At 40.6% G+C, this 16,924-nt stretch overlaps 1 protein-coding gene across 4 annotated transcripts in view; it reads right to left on the reverse strand.

Moving 5' to 3' along the window:
• The window catches only part of asic1b (acid-sensing (proton-gated) ion channel 1b), a 143,341-nt gene that overhangs the window by 38,981 nt on the left and 87,436 nt on the right, over positions 1-16,924 (reverse strand). For 3 of the 4 annotated variants that reach the window (XM_046383153.1, XM_046383158.1, XM_046383156.1), the window contains exon 1: positions 9,988-11,081. The exons of the other annotated variant lie outside the window; for it this stretch is intronic. In XM_046383153.1, coding sequence (XP_046239109.1) covers positions 9,988-10,659 — 672 coding nt within the window. In that variant the 5' untranslated portion in view covers positions 10,660-11,081. Of the gene's footprint in view, positions 1-9,987; positions 11,082-16,924 lie in introns of those variants that run through there. 4 annotated transcript variants of the gene reach the window in all.

Consider the following 16,924-nt stretch of genomic DNA (forward strand, 5'->3'; position numbering starts at 1 on the left):
CTGTCTTTAAATAATCTCGAGCATATCTTTGGAATTTCTTGTTACCCAACAGCTAACACATACACGATGATACCAAATTCAAATCTGACACACTAAGAGGAGTCCATACGTCATACTGACCCATTATCAGTAGGGCTCTGATCGATATCTACCTTTTCATCTCAATCTTGAACAACAAAAAAAAAAGCATCCAATCTACAATTAAAAAAATAAATCCACAGCCTTTTGAAAGTTAAAATAATTTATTTTGGCAAATCCAGTTTATGAATTTTGAGGTGGCCTCTCAGATATCAGGGGTAATGGCCATCCTGCTGGCTGCTGGCTTTGCTATTTATGCACACATGTAGGCCCTCCCATAAGCTCTATGGAGGGACAAAGATAAAATATACACAAACTTTACTATAACAAGTATGCACACAAAACAACATCAAACAGAAGTGTGAACAGTATGAACAGTTTGCATCTCTAAGTGCAAATACATAACCATTCAAATCCTGCCTGTTTGAAAATTGTCAGGATCTGCTGGATTTCTGCCTCTCCTCCTTGTGTTCCGGCTTGCTTTTCCCTCCCTCGTGTATTGGTTTGTTGCTGTCTTCCTGTGTTCCCCCTCTGTCCTGTTTTCTCTTAGGTTCACCAGAGCTGGGCGTGCCTCTCCTGGTCTCAGTTTCCCGCCTCTACACCTGCACATATGCTGCTCATCTCCTCCAATCAGTTTCACCGCCTCCTCCAGTAAAAAGAGACCAGTTCATCCTCTCCAGCTTTGTCAGGTCATTATGACTCCTTTGAAGTATCAGTGCTTCTGGCTCACTCTTTTTGCAATCCTTTCTGGTTTTTGGCTCTTAGCTTTGCGTAACGTACGTTCTTTGTTTTGCCTCAGCTCCAGTGCCTCTCTCTGCCATTTTTCTGCACATCTAGCTCCTCTCCTTGTGTTTGATCCTCAGTGACTTCTCCGCTTTGCTTTTTGGATCTTTTGAGTTAACCCCTGACCACCATCTCACCCGCTGCTTGCCTTTTTGTGTATTTTTTGGACTGAGACTCTTGATATCATCTGTTTTTGATTGATTTTGCGATTCAACTGTTAAACCTTTTCTGAGTATGTGCATGGTTTTCAGCAACGGGGATCCTCTAATGGATTGTGTAAACGTAACAAAAAGAAATGAACGCCTCAAGTGCCACCTCTCACTGCCCTGAGAGATGAGGTGTATCATAAAAGTCTTACATTTTCCAAACATTATATTGAGTTTGCTTTTGATATTTATTTCAGCATAACAATGATCAAAAACCTCTTAACCAGCCAGATGCTGAGGAGATATCCTGTCATGGTCAATTAAGTTCAATCTCTACCCAGCTTAATAGTACCTTATGCTTATCAGCCATTATAAACCAGTAGATTCTGACAGATGAAAAACAATGAAACAAAACACCTTTTTGAGTTCTTGCTTGGATGTAGTGCTTTTATTCAAACTACCACAGAATTTATATATGAGCAAATTCTGTTTGTTTTCCTTTTGTTTGTCCAGAAACTTGTTTTGCACCAAATAAACTGGCAGCTTGTTAAACTGCTCGTGGCAAGAAGTGAGTATGTGTTACACCTTATGTCAGGAGGATGTCAGGAATGCAATACTAATGAAGGAGGGTTGATGGTAGTCCTACTTGCTGACAACTCCCTTGACACACACAGACACGCAGAGGAAGATCAGACTGCAGAAAGGATGAAACGGACTGAAGCCAGCTGCATGGCGGGTTGCACCTAAATGGATCTCTCATTTTGATTTCATTTTAGCCTGCAGTATGTGATGGTCCCTCTGCAGATACACATTTACTGAAAGCAGTATGATAGTTAATGTCTTCAATAAGTGTGCATGTGTGTGCTTGCACGTGCTTGTAAGATGCGTAGTCACTAATTACTGGCATGATTTATAAGCTTGTTTTCTGAACTAGTGACGTCTGGCTTGAAGCTCCCTGAACGACGATGTCCTGATACTAACCCGTGAACAGGCAGGTCAGGGTTGGAATCAAGAGGGCACACCTACCTGCTGATGTCTATAATTCTTGCACCATATGCTACTTATGCTTACATTGTTGGTGTTAAGATTTGCATCAGCTGTGCGGATTAGGTTGCAGAGCTGAATAATATAATCAGCTCCTCCTCTTTACCCAAAAGCAACAGCACTAGACCTGTTGAGAGTGACTGAGATTCCGGGATGAAACAATCAATAGACCTTCAACCAACATTAGCTCAGTGCGGGCCTGTGTACTGTTGTGAACTCATTTACATATAAGGCAGTTTGCCACTGCTCTTATCCAGTGTCTCACAGTGACTGAGCAGATATGTGTTCAAATATTTTATTACGGATCAGCCTCTTGAACGCTACATCACATACACGTTTAGATTCATTAACAGTATGACGGTTGTTAATTTCAGCCAAAGCCAGTACAAGGCTTCAGCAGACTGAGTTAGCCAAAACAAGAGAGTATCCACCGAAGACAGTCTTTTGATCAAATGTATGTTATTTCCTTTAAAAAATAATTTTACATGCATAACATACATATGACAGAGAACATTTCTACACTGTTTTATTGCTAGTTTAACTTTTAGTTTAACTAATAGTGTTTTCACCACGTTCTAAAAGATTTATTCAGCTTTTAATTCAAAGTGGCTTTCGATGGAGTGATCAATACAAAATTTTCATTTAAGTCAAAGATGTGTTAGAGTAATATATAGATAATATAGATAAGAACTGATACCCCTTGTCTCTATCCTTCTTCTCATAAATGCACACACACATACACACACACACATGCACTGTATACCCAAACACATGCATCTGTGGAGAGGTCCTGCTGATTCTACACTCTGCTGCAAAGAGCCACTCGCATTTCTGGGGGGTCCTGCTGACCAAGATGGATGCAGTCAGATGCAGTCATCTATGAAACTCTGAAAAGGAGACGCCGCAAACACCAGGTTGCCAACAAACACATACTGGCCTTTAAGCATCTTTCCCTGCAACATACACACACACACACACACACACACACACACACACACACTGTTAGATATCTAACCTTAGTAGGTCTATGTACTTGAACTACAATGAGATGAGATTTTTTTTTTCCAGCACAGACAGTATAATTAGTCTAATAAAGAGGTCGGTACAACTCTAAATGTCTGTCTGCACATTCATGCATGCACAGCAGCACAAGCACACATCCAGACATGTGGACGCACACAACACAGCAGGGGAGAAAGACACACACACAAAGAGAGACATGAAAAGAGAGAGGAGACTAAGCCAGAGTCCAGCGCTTTCAAAAGGACACCACCTTTCTCCTTACAGCTCCTCTGACATCCATTCTGTCATTTGGCGCCAAACATTTTATTTCAGCTCTGATATAAAGTACAAGGGGAACAATCCTGTAGGAAGCCATTAAGGTCCCCTCATCGGCCTAATTAGCTAGTAGTAAGTGGCTATTGGCCCTGTACAGGACACTTGTCATATGTCTTATTCATATATAATTGCCTCAACAAGCCTGGAGTATCTCTCATTTTCACATCATTAGGCATCGTTTATCTTAGTCAGAGAGTAAAGTGAAAGTTCCATCCTTTCATTTATGCCACTTTAATGATTAATTAGCATTTGTGTTATGAAGTGTTGGCTCATATTGAAGGGAGGCAAAGATGCATCTGTGCAATTTAAGTGACCCAGGCTTCAAATCCCACTGGACTCATCTGAACAGGAACTAAGTGCTGCTACACCCTTTATCACCTGCTTCCAAAGAAGACTGATGAGAGATTTAATTAAAATGGCTGCATTAAAAAAAAAAAAAAACTTATCTGTCACTTGGACACAGAGAGAGAGAGAAGGATAGGACACAGTGTCAAGAGTGCCAGAGTGTCTCTCTGACTGGACTGAAGTCCCTCATGTACAGAAGCAGTGAGGGATCTGAAGAGAGGGAAGAGGAGGGAGTGAGGGATGGGTTTCTGCCAAGGCCATCCACACTGAACAAACCTCAGCTCATGTTTGAGCTGTAATATTTATTTATGAATCCACACAAAACACAAATAGAGTTTTCCAAATCCCAAAAGAAAACAGTTTTTTAAAAAAAGAAAAAAAAATGCAACCACTGTGTTTCCACTGGCAGCAGCTGCTTCTACATAAAGCTTTCACTTGATAGGGGTCATTACAGCTCTGATGTTGCACTGTTGTGGGACTCAACACCGTCTTTAAAGATGGGATTAAGTATATTTCTGTGTGATTTCTTGGGAGCAGAGAGAGAGAGAGAACACCATGCAGCATCTCAGTGCCATGAACTCCATGAAAGCCGGTTTAGGTTCTAAGATGATTATAAAACACTGCCCCCTTGTGACCACTGTTTGATATAAGTGCATGCCAGCAAAAGTGGAATATTACATACTGGCAAGCAAAATGAAGCACCGAAAAGCCTTGATAACAAAGTAAATGACTATCAGTGGCACCAGTTTCAGTACTTAGATCACCGCAGTGTTTTATGTTTTGTTGTTTTATTAAGAGAAGTGAAGCCCTCAAGTTATGCATTTGGTAAAATGTTATTTATGGAAAGTGAATTTAAAATTTCATGTAATTTTTGCAGACAGAAGTTTGATAAAATGTAATTGTCATAAGCTATAGCCATCCATAAAAGAGGACAGCTCTGATCTTTGGATCTGAAAACAGCTAATAATGGCTGAGAAGATGAGAGAGAGTCACAGACAGCTATCTGAATTTCAGTGTTACCATAAATATTTAATGGCCCTGTGCTGTCGCCTCTCAGGGGGGAGGAGGCATTTCAGCAGTGCAAGCTTTTTCAAACTCTAAGACTCTAATGGTCATTTTCTGACCGAATCCATACTTTTGCTTTATCAAACTCATTTCCATAACTTGAAATTTGAAATCAATTATGGTTCAGTCAGCTCACACAGGGTCAGGTGTAGCGGGGCGAGAGAAAAATTACACATTAGGCAGTGTTTGCCCTGCAGCGCACACACGTGCATTTCACCAGTGCGTCTATTGTTGTTCTGGTAACGCCAGATGGATATGAACTTCATACTAATGAGACTCATAACATAGATCAAGTTCCACTTGCACAATGGAAAGTAAAATAAATCATATTAAAAGCAGAGGCACAAAAATCAATTTCCATTTGAAGAAGTGACAGTTTAATTAGCCTAACTGGATAAGGTGTAAAGTAACTGTTGCCCTGCAAATGACAAGAACAAATTGAGTTCAGCGCACTCGATGTTGGCATGGCTATATTCAGTTTGTCTCTTTTCTTGGTGGAACACACATTATGAGCTACTGCACTCTGCTTTTATTTAAATGGTAATTTACTAACTTCTAATTTATCATGGCATATGCTTGAAGATAATTACATTACACTTTCATTGATACAATCTCTTATCAATGGCTGCTTAAAAGATGTGCTGAACCATAACAAGTATTTATAGCTCAAAGCCAGATGGCGAGGCAAGCTCTGGCATTTCATTTTTTTCTTTTCTCTGAAAATATTCCCTCGCAGTCTGTCTGTCTGTTACAGCCCAGCCTAACTGATGATCTTGAGGAGACAGGAGAAGGGCGTAACCAGAGCCACTGGCTGAATCTTTTGACAATGCTGAGCTTGGGAGAAAGGCAAGCCATAGCTAATGGGCTGAGGATAGAGCAGGAAGCAGGGATTTGGATCACTGCTCAGGGGGGGGCTCACATTCTGCTCTGGGACAGAACTGCTGAAACCTGAACCGTCTATCTGCAGGACATCAGCCAAGATTCTCTACTGACCCAGCCCTAAGCCAGAGCTGCATCGCCTGTGTGCACAAACACACGGACACACTGAAACATACTTTTGCATACCCAAACACCAGACAGAGATGGTGGACAGAGAGGCAGCCAGAGAGAGAGGGAATAGACAGAAAGAAAGACTTAGAGAGACAGAAGGCAATCAATCAATCAGCTCGCCCCCTTTTCCCACCACTCCTCAACAGCGCCACAACAGAGTCTGGGGGCCATTAGTGGCTCTTTAACAAATATAATAAACAAGCACTAGCAGGACTTCAGTATTTGCCACACCGAGACCAGTGGTGCTGCCAATTGTCACATTACACTAAATAAATACACTCCATTGATTTGCTGTTCAGAAAAGGGTAATAGAAATACATAATGCATGCTGGGAAGTGAGTTAGCCCGCTCTGTAGATATAACCAAGCTTTTCCTACACGCCACAAGGGAATGTGTAACCTGTTCAATAAGCTAGTATCTTTTCCCGTGTATTACCCATTGTCTCATTTGTCTTCCCTTTCACTGTCAATTCAATTTTTCCCCCAGCATACCTCATCCTTGTCTACTTCAATTTGTGATTTCGCAGAATGCCCTTCAACTACTCCCAGGGAGAACCCTTACTCTTATTGCTTTCAATCAATAATGGGCATTTTGGGTATATAAATATGCTAAGCCAGTTATTTCTCTCTGGAGCACTAATGTGTCCTGCACTCAAAGTAATCTAATAATTACTGCCTTGTACTGCTATTTTGACCAAGGAGCACCAAGGACTGCTAGAAAGCTTCATCACATGGTGAAATGAAAATCACCTGAAGCTCAGTACCAATGAGTTTGTGGGGGGTCTGTTGCTGTATGTCTAAATTCAAGTAAAATTATATGTATATGTTCAGCCAATTAAGTTGATTGTGATGGAATATGAAGAAGCTCCAAAATGTGGCTGCTGGGTTGAAGCCCAGCAGAAACGATATGTACAATCAGCACAGTTACAAAGTGGACCCCCAAGATCAGTGTCACCTATTCAGTATGTGACCAAATGGGAAACATATTCTTAAACTCTGGCCCACTGTTCCCGAGATATGGTATTGAATAATAGCATGATCATCATAATGACTAAGTAAAGCTGACCTTTAACCATTTAATATGAAAACATTGTCTCTTCATCATTAGACATTTGTGAGTTTGTTGTAGCAGATAAATTCGTATGTGTCTCGTGAGGTGACCGTGACACTGACTTATGACCATCAATCTCTATTTAGTTAATCATTGAGTATTGAGTAGACTTTTGTGCCAACTTTCCTCTGGTCTTTGCTGAGATATCACGTTGACAAGAACGGGACAGATGGACAACCCAAAAGAACGTAACATGCGACTGCAAAGCATCTGCCTACTACAGATGGAAAACACAACACTGATTGGAAGAATTTCAAAACAATCCAAGATACTGTTCATCTTTGACGATGAAAAGTATCATACAGGACATATACCATGGTAACATCACTTAAAATATCTTAGCATGTCAATGTCAAATGTTTAATCTGTACAAAAATAACAACAAAAACAATCACAAATAGAAAGAAAGAAAGAAAGAAAGAAGAAACAACAGCTTATATCACTAGACAACTGTAACTGTTTCTAAGCCCTAGCTGGAAGGGATGCTATTCATAAATCTGTTCTTAAGCAGTTTCAAGATAACATAGAACATGTTCCATATTTGCTCTGGTGGAAAAGGAGCAACAAAACAGTGAGAATCCATGGGTTTATAAATGCTGCATGAGCTGAAATAACAATCAGTGATTATATCAGTGGGAGGGTGTTATGCAGAAAGCTCCAAGTTAACTTGACAACGGCTAATTAACCCTGTTAGACCTGACAAAGAAATGATTACATGTCAGTTGTCTTAGTCATGTCTTCAGCTTTTATGCAGTTACAGCTACACCTGAACCCAGCAGGAATGCACACACCTTTTCTTTTGACTCTTCTTTAACAACACCTGTTCAGAAAGACACTGTCTTGTGGTCAGGATGGTAGGAGTGATGAGTAAGAAACAGAGAAAACAATGTTTCACAACCTATTCTGCAATTATTTATGATATGATGATCATCGGGTTTAAAAGGACGCTGTCGCTACTGATTTAAATTCACAGGTTCACTGCGATAATAATGTGATCTAAGGAGCACACCATTTAATTCAAAGACATTATGAAAGCAAGAATGAGTTTTGAACTGCTCCGTGGCATTAATGCCCATCGTCGAATAAAGTCTGGTCACTGCCTCGCTCACATGCTAATAAAATGGCACACTGCACTGCAGTCATAGCACTTTGTCTTTCAAAAAGCATATCAACAGAGGATGGCAGCCGGCCCTATTTCACCTCAAGGACAATGGCCGTATATCCCACTTTTTTCATTTGTGATACTGATTACTCAACCTGAGCATTTTTCTATTTTTCTATTCTATTTTAAGACTCTGAAACCTGAACAACAATATTTAGAGTAAGATTTATAGCCTGTTGTCAAAGCAACATTTGTTCTCTGTTTTTGTGGTAGTCCTGCTGCCTTTTTATGCCACATGGCAACATGCACAGTCTTTTTGCCTCAGTGTAAATTTGTAAACTTAGACATTGTGTTCAAGAGAATTCATTTAGGCCACATTGTTACAACAGACATAGACACTGTACTAAAGAGACTCTGATGTTAATTATTTGTCCTTCTACTTGAGGATCTACCCTGGTGTGCTAAAACACATTAACAGCTCTTCTGTATATGTTCCCACTCTCCTCTCCACATTTTCCTCAAGACCTTCATTTCCCACTGCCCCATCACATTCCTCAAACTCAGAGTCCTGTGTTTTGGTTGACAGGATGAAGCTCTTCACGTCAGAAGCCTTCAGCCTCATAATGTCAGAGCTACCTCAAGTGTTGACACTGCGAGTTCACTGATGAAAAATGATCTGTTAAGACAGGCTTTTAATGTTTAATGTCATGTCTCTCTCATGTTTTCCTCTGCCTTCTAATCATCTCAGTGACATGTAAATACGTTAGTTTGTGACAACATGTTATACAAGTACATTTAGAATTCTGTAATAAAGTGTATGAATTATTAATTCATGCCTCTAATCACAATTTTCCAAAAGTCCAACTTGAGACAATCGGATTCATTGTTTTGTTTGACCAACAACCAAAAACTGCTTATTATTAGAATTACTATCAAAGAGGACTAAGAAAACATTCAATTGAACCATAATCATTAAATGATCATTTGATTTGGCAACTGGCAATTAAAGTAAACAAAAGCATCATGTTGTCTGGTTGCTCTAAATTGGAATAGTGTGTCGTGTATATGCATATACACACTTTTGTAACTTTAGTACATCCATTAGCAGTCTGCACATCACTATCTATAACTGTGCAAAGGTCAAGCAAATCAATAGACCAATAGCTGGGTTGTCAAACTTCTCGGTAATTCAGTATTCCTCTCATGTTCTGTCTGATGTGCAAACTCAAGGGAACGTGGGGCAGTAGACACAAAACTAAAAATACCAAGAAATTCAGGGAATGTGTGTTTAACAGAGACTTGACCGTACGTTTGCTCTGGCCAACACAAAGATTCCTTCAGCGTTTGCTTAATTCACAAACAACAGCCAAGTATGCCACTTTAGGTAATGGAATCTGCTTTTAGTATGTTTGCTGTTGTTTTTTTGGAATTTACTGTGGAGTTTCATTAAAGCTGCTAAAGCTGCTAAAGCCTGCTGACTTAGAAAACATTCTTCATTTACAGCAATGGCCTGGGACAGTAAGTAACTGAATTACCTCACAGTAATAAATAAGCTGGTTATATATCAGTGGTTTTATACAAAGTAGTCATCAGTGAGCACTTCTATACTGACATGATGGTAAGTTTTTAGTTTTAGGTTTTAGTGGATGCCCTCAATGCAGCACAATGAACCCAAACACCACTGAAAGCCTCCTCTCTTCTTTTGGGACATCTTTCAGTTTTAAATCCCCATATGCAAGAAGTCTAATGAATCAAAACTATCACTTCTACCACATCCACATAAAATACCCCTTGCATATATGAAGCGCCCACTTGCACAGGTGATTCGCGGCTGCTGGTTCCCAGAGATCAAACATTTGAGACTATTTTGAAACATTTCCTTTCTTTCCTCCAAATTCCTTGCAGTGGAATCTTGGTGTGACTTACCTCTCTGAAGTTCTCTGGGCCACACTCCAAGCCTCTGAAGTTACACTCTAGCAGCATGTCCTCAATGCGGTGTCGAGTGCGATTGTAGAACTCATCCAGACTGAAGCGAGAGCCTGGCGGGCGGTCCGGCTCCGGGGCGAGAGGAAACCCTGGCGCATTGCCCTCTTCGAAGCCCAGCAGTGGGCCCATGAAAATCAGGTCACTGTAGCTCATCTGAGACTTCCGAACAAAGTTGTAGTTACACATGGTGACAGCTGGAAACGTCATGTTACTGGCCATTTTTTCATCAAGCATGGTGATGCGGTCATACTGGAGATAGTAGATGACTCTGTCAGCTACTTGGAACAAGAAAGCTGACAAGGCCATGGTGAAGACTACTGCCCACAAACCCTGGCGAATACCAAACTTCTTGTTCTCCACAAAAACGTGGTTGGCGCCATGAAGCGAGCAGCCACTGAAGAAAGAGGCCAGGTCGTCCACCTTGCTGATGTTGTCCTCCTCATCATTGTAATCATTCACTTCACTACACCCATCCAGGTAGTCCTGTGAGTCCCCGTCACCGTAACTCTTATTCACCCGCTTGTAGTGGTCGTCAAAGCCGTCTTTACCGTACCTTCCGCCAGGCTCGTCATCGGCAGAAAACGAGATGGTGCACATGATCCGGACGGGCATGGTGGCAGGATGAGCGATTCAATAATGCTTATAAATAAGACAGCCACCTGAAGCTAGAAGTCCAGTCCTGAAACAATCAGAGTCTAAAGTCCTGAAGCAGTGAAATCATTCAAGAAGAAAAGTGGCAGTGGTAACCTTGTTAAAATATGCAAAACTAAATTCACCCTATGATTCAGCAATTAAATAATAAGAACAAATTAAAAGTATTAATCCTGCCACTAACTCTTGGACCTTAAAATTAGTTGTCAGTCAAAATACTGACCCAATGAAGCACCTACTGTCCAAAACAAGATCAAAACATCATCTGAAGCAAAGAGCACAAGCTGAAAAGCAAACCACACACTCTCCTCCCCACCATTCACATCTACTCTGAGGAGAACTGCGACGCCTTGCCTGGATTTGTCCTTGTGTCTTTGGGGCAGATCCATCCCTTAGAGCAACTTCGAAATAGAGAAGAAGTAGCGACAGAAGAAGAAAAGGAGGAGGAGGAGGAGGAGGGGAAAGAAGGTGAGGCCATGAGGCGTACAGGACACAGAATACTCCCACAGGGCCCAGCTACAGGTCACCGTGCCGGGGCAGAGTTTCACCATTTACAGGAAAAAAAAAAAAAAAAAAAAAAAAACGCGGTTTGAGTCAGTGGATGAGATAAAATGTAAGAGATTGGTAGCCAGTGTACAGTTGCAAAAGCACTAAATAGGCTGTTTATTTCTGCTGATCTTACTGTTTGGTGTGACCTCACTCCTCCCCTGAAAAGACAATGATCTCAGCACAGTTGTGTAATCAAATGCAAATAATACTTAGGTGTTACCGAAATGACTACAGATGAGCAACTGGAAAAGTGGAAAACAACCTTACATGCAATCATCCATCCTTTCACAAGGCGTTTTAAAGTACAGCACAACACCAAATAAGATATGTAATTTTACTGAATTCACTGAACAGCGTGAGAGAGAGAGATAAGTATTAAGTTCATGTGTGATGCCTAATCAAGAAATAAGCTATAACAGAGCAACCGCCAAGGAAGATAGTCAAGGAATTTAATCACAACTTCCATGTACTCTTTGTTATTTTAGTCTGATGGCTCATTTTACCAGCAGATTTCCTTCACAGTACAAACCCTCCACATAGCTGCAAGCAGGCCATGTGGTAATCAGATTAACTGAAACCAAATATGCACAAGTAGTGGAGAGGAAAAAAAAAACATCTTTAATGGATCCTCTCATTATTGAATATAGAGATAAATGCAGATTCCCAGAGGTGGTGTTGGTTGTGATATGAAAAGGAAATGTAAGAGACTGATCCATCTGTATCGATCCACCTCCATTAGACTGCGCAGATTATTTTCAGAAACACGATGGTGCCAGAAAATGAAACGTTAGAGGCATTCAAGGGAATGACAGCACACTTTACAATCAAACCTACAGCTAATGATACCACGAGATACCTATAAGGTACAGCCCCATTAAACCTGTTAAACCAATAGAAAACACATTACAGGAACCGATCAATTGTGTTGAGCTTTTAAACCATAACGAGCCAACAGCGTGTTTTCATCAGGGGAAAACTATTATCAAGTGAGAGGGTGAGAAAGGAAGCAGACTTGGTCAATATGTGTTTAGCTGCAGCTGTGAAGATTATCCATCACAGAAAAAAACTGCTGATGATAAAAGACAAAACAACAACAAAAAAACAAACAAACAAACAAAAAAACAGAGTTGCGTCTTGGCCTTGATGCTGTGCTATGTCAGAGCTTGCTTAACAGCAGGGCCTGATAGCCTCTGGCTCTTGAATATGTATTAGTGATCACTAGATAGCCTCCGGCATCCGGCCTGACCTAACAAGAAGGTCACTGAGCTCCCTCAGCTGCAGCCATGAAGCCTTCTGAGAGGTACTACTGCATGAATATTCACATACGCAAACATCTTGGACGTGACACAAGATGGCAAGTTGTGAAACTGCTGTGGAGGAAATTAAACAGTGTAAAGCAGTGCAGTGACCCACTGAACAGAATAATATGTTGGGGAGGCAGATGATTAAGTGTACTTTGTGCCAAAATATCTTAATTACATTGTTTGAGCAGATTGATTGATGTGCAAAGCTGCAATAAATCTGTTCATTTTGGCATCTATATTCAAAAAGCAACCCAAACATGACTTCTCCATTCTTCCCCTCTTTATCTCTCCTTTTACACCTTCTTATCCTCATCAAACATGGCTTTCAAATCATGGTCACCCTGCCTCATCATGCACATTGATATCCACTAGGGGGCAGCAGCATCGCATCCAATAATGTAGGTTCTCCTAAGGATTGATAGGGCCATGACAAAGCATCAAACAACTTGAAAAGTACAATTTTGATGTCAGCTGTGATGACAGAAGTATTTACATATATGTCTCTTGCATGTCCCACTACCTATTTCTATATAAATATAGTTTCGATGGATCAAACATTGTTTATTTATACACATGATGCTTTGCAACTGGTTATCACCAAAATTAAATTTTCCTATGCTGCTTTTTATCTGCAGCAAAAGGGGTTAGGAGCCATAAATTACACACAATGAAACAACTATTCATTAAGTAGACTCACAAGAGACAGCTTTGGGCTTTTTAATCAATGGAAATAGTTCTGAAAAAAAAAAGAAAAAACACATTTTACAAAAACACTTAAACTAGAATGTGAATTCACTCCCATGAAATTACCCAGCACAAATTAATTAGTTCCAGCACTTACTTGTGATCCATGCAGGCCAAGGGGCTTAAGGTGCTGACCATTAACCGTACCGTTATTGCATGTTGTTTCCTGTCGCTTTTTTCCCTCAAAATGCGCACAGCGAAGAAAAAAAAACAAAAACACTATCCTGAAAACCTTTCCTGCTTTTAGATTCCAGGAAAAATCATTTGTTTGTCTCCAAACAAATGATGAGCCCCTAACTCACAGAGAAAATGGAAACTTTTTCAACAACAACAAAAAACAAACAAACAAACAAACAACAACAACAACAAAAAACATTACATTTTTTTTGCATCAGGTCAAAAGGTGGCAGTGTTGAGATGTGAAGCTCTGAGGCCTCAGCTACAGTACAGAGCCCTGGGGCTGGGATTTCAACAAGGCCATGCATTTAGGCATGGAGAGAGAGAGAGAGATGAGCGCAGGGCAGATGAGAGGAGAGGTGTAACGCTCTCTTTCAAGTCCCTCTCACCAGCTCTGCTAGGATCGACCTGATGTTGCCATGGATACATCCTGGCCGTCAGCAAGAGAGGATGCACAAAGCCCATTACTCAGAACACGCATATAGTCACACATGCACAGGCACATGGACACACACACAAACACCCAGAAACAGCAAAAATATGGACACATGATAGTAACCATACAGCTTTCCCTCTCCTACACACACACACGCACACACACACGAGCACACGCACATGTGCACACACTCATACTCACGGACTGAACGGACACTTGAGGCTTTCATATAATTCATGCATACATCATAAATATGATTTTGAAACAAGGTTTGAAGTGAGAAGAGAAGGAGAGTCAAGATGACAAAATAAAGATATCACCAAGAAAAGCTGACACAATGAGATTGCTTGAGGCGGTGTTCGATCATTCAATATTCTAGCATTCATATTCTTGGGTTATTGTGGAAATCAGTGGACTCGGCCTGCACAGGAAAAACAAAGAGCAAGTAAACAAGCAGCGAGCTCAGTCCATTCCCAGAAGATGATGGGAAGAATGAGGCAGAGGCCAAAGGCAGTGATGTTGTTCTCCAAAACCCAATATTCTGTCATCACCTTTCAACAGAGGCCACTGTTATCTGATACACATAGTGTTATACCCTCCCTTCTGGGAGGAAATAATAAGGAGAGAACAATGACCTGCTTTTTAAGTAAGTTGCTGTGACCAAACAAATGCATTTCTCATTTAAAGCAGTGCAGAGGTGACACTATGATATGGTTAAGAAGAGAAAGGTTTGGACACACTAGTCTCAGGAGGTCAGATCTTTATGCTGGCAGAGAAGCATCTAGCTTATAAGAGAGAAGCCCATAGGCTGAGACAAAGAAAAAGATATGTAAGAAGCTTCCATCAAGTGTTTCTCTAGCTAACAAAAAAGATGCAGGAAAAGCTTAATCACGTGGAGGAATTTGATATCACAGGACTGGTTCAAGAGACGCTGGTGTCAAGTGAAATTTTGAAATGAGTGAATACAAAGTTTAGACCAAAAAGAGCCAATTTCACCATCTTTTCTGTATCACCAAAATAAAACCATCTCAAGCTTCTTTGTGTTGGCTCTGATACATGCGTCTCACATAAATATTTAGCATCACATACTTGTTTTAAGCTGTTTTTTTCATACACTGAAATGAAAGTTAAAAAAAAGAAAACACAATAAAAGAAAACTACAGGCTAATTGAAGGGTTTAAGGTATAGCAGCATATGAGGGAAAACACAGTGGCAGCAGATCACCTCATAAAAACCAGACCTTGTCTCATAGCAGAACCACAATAAAATGTCAAGTGTAAAGTGTTGTTTTTCTGTCTGCAATAGGATTGGTTTGTGCATTGAGACTGAAGACTTCTAAGGCTGAAGACCAATCTCAGCTTAACATAACCATATGTTACTGTACATACAAGTATGTAAAAGTTGATTTAGCATCAGTAACTGACAACTTGTCTGAAAATCAGAATTATGTGGTACCAATCAAGATAGCTAGAACCACAGAACATCTGGATTCCTACAATATGCTGGTGATCTATCAGAAATCAAGTGTTCAAAAGGCATTTTCACTTGCCAGTAAGGAGAGAGATGCTTTAAGTTGATATATATCTGATATATATCTTAATATCTGAACTTTTCCTCCTCAGTTTGGCACTGTTGCTGTTTTTCAGTCAACCAAGCACATATTAGATAGGCCATGTCTGTCTACCCAGAAGTTCATCAGATTGAAACCGACAGAAATCATTACAGAGAAATGTTCATTTGTCATTCTATGAATTTGAAATATAAGCTTGTTTTTCTGTTGACATAGTTAACTACCTAGCTAATGTCAATCAAAACCAACATATTTTGTTTTCTTTTTTTGATCACGCAACCGCTTCACAACAGAACCTTGTGCTTTTGTGCCACAAAAACCCACTATGTGGACACAGGGCTTAAGACACTTTAACTGTAGTTGTTATCTGGATGGGTTCATTCAACTAAGTTTAAACTTAGCACAGAAATGTCTTTTTAATTCCAACTCTCTAACAGTTTGTTAAGTTTACCTCCACTTATTCTCTAATAAACTATAAAAAAGGATACAAAGCCAGAAAATAATCTTGAGAACAAAACAAAAATGACTCATGATTGCAAATTACTGATTGCCTGACATTGGTCAGTAACAAACATAATGTCAGGCAGAATGTGGCCGGTTCACTTATAAAAGCCAACAGCCGTGGGGTAGAAAGTACTCCCTGAAGCAGCTGGTTCATGTCACTGCCTGTTTAACTCGGCAGAGCAGATCTCGCTTTCGACACACTGACACCGCCAACTGAAGCCATCAAAGAAAGATCTCTTCCAGACCGTTATGTCCCCACTGCTGCCCACCTTGACCCACTGCACTGGGCACTGACAATGCAGCGCTGAGGCCAGCTGCAGACGACACATGAAAACAGAGGGTGCTGCTCAGTGGACAGTAAGATTAAGGTCTTAAGCATTTGTTACGGAAGCGAGCTACAGCAGGCGTGTGAGCATGCTGCATATCAAGTGGTGTTGATATTTATGACATGCTTGAAATTCACACTATGTAGTGATGGGAATTTAATGATGAGATGCAGCTGGTGACCGCCAAGTGCTTTAAGTGTAAAAAAAAACCCCAAAAAACAAGAGTAGACTGAAACAGAGATAGAGACAGAGTGATGTTGTTAAGGTCAGAGCAATTAGCTTTCCATTAAGTTTGAGATGGATGCCAGATGGGATTTATAACAGAAGAAGACAATTGAAATCAATGGAGATATCACATGTCTGCTTTTGAAATCAATGGACTCCATGGAAACACCAGCCTGTTGAGATCAGAGACAGGAACATCACAGCCTCTTCATCTCTCTGATTCTGACCGACATGTCCAGTATGAACAGAACCGGGTCAGAGGGCAACAGTAGCTTTTTGATTGGCTCTCTGTCCTGCTGCATTACACAGCGACACTGTCTGCCCTCTGAATGTGATTATCACCCAGTCTATCTCATTACCTGCACAGCAAGGTCCCCTCCATGTCTTCTTT

Source organism: Scatophagus argus, chromosome 3 (assembly GCF_020382885.2).
Source record: "Scatophagus argus isolate fScaArg1 chromosome 3, fScaArg1.pri, whole genome shotgun sequence".
Classification (NCBI taxonomy): Eukaryota; Metazoa; Chordata; class Actinopteri; family Scatophagidae; genus Scatophagus; species Scatophagus argus.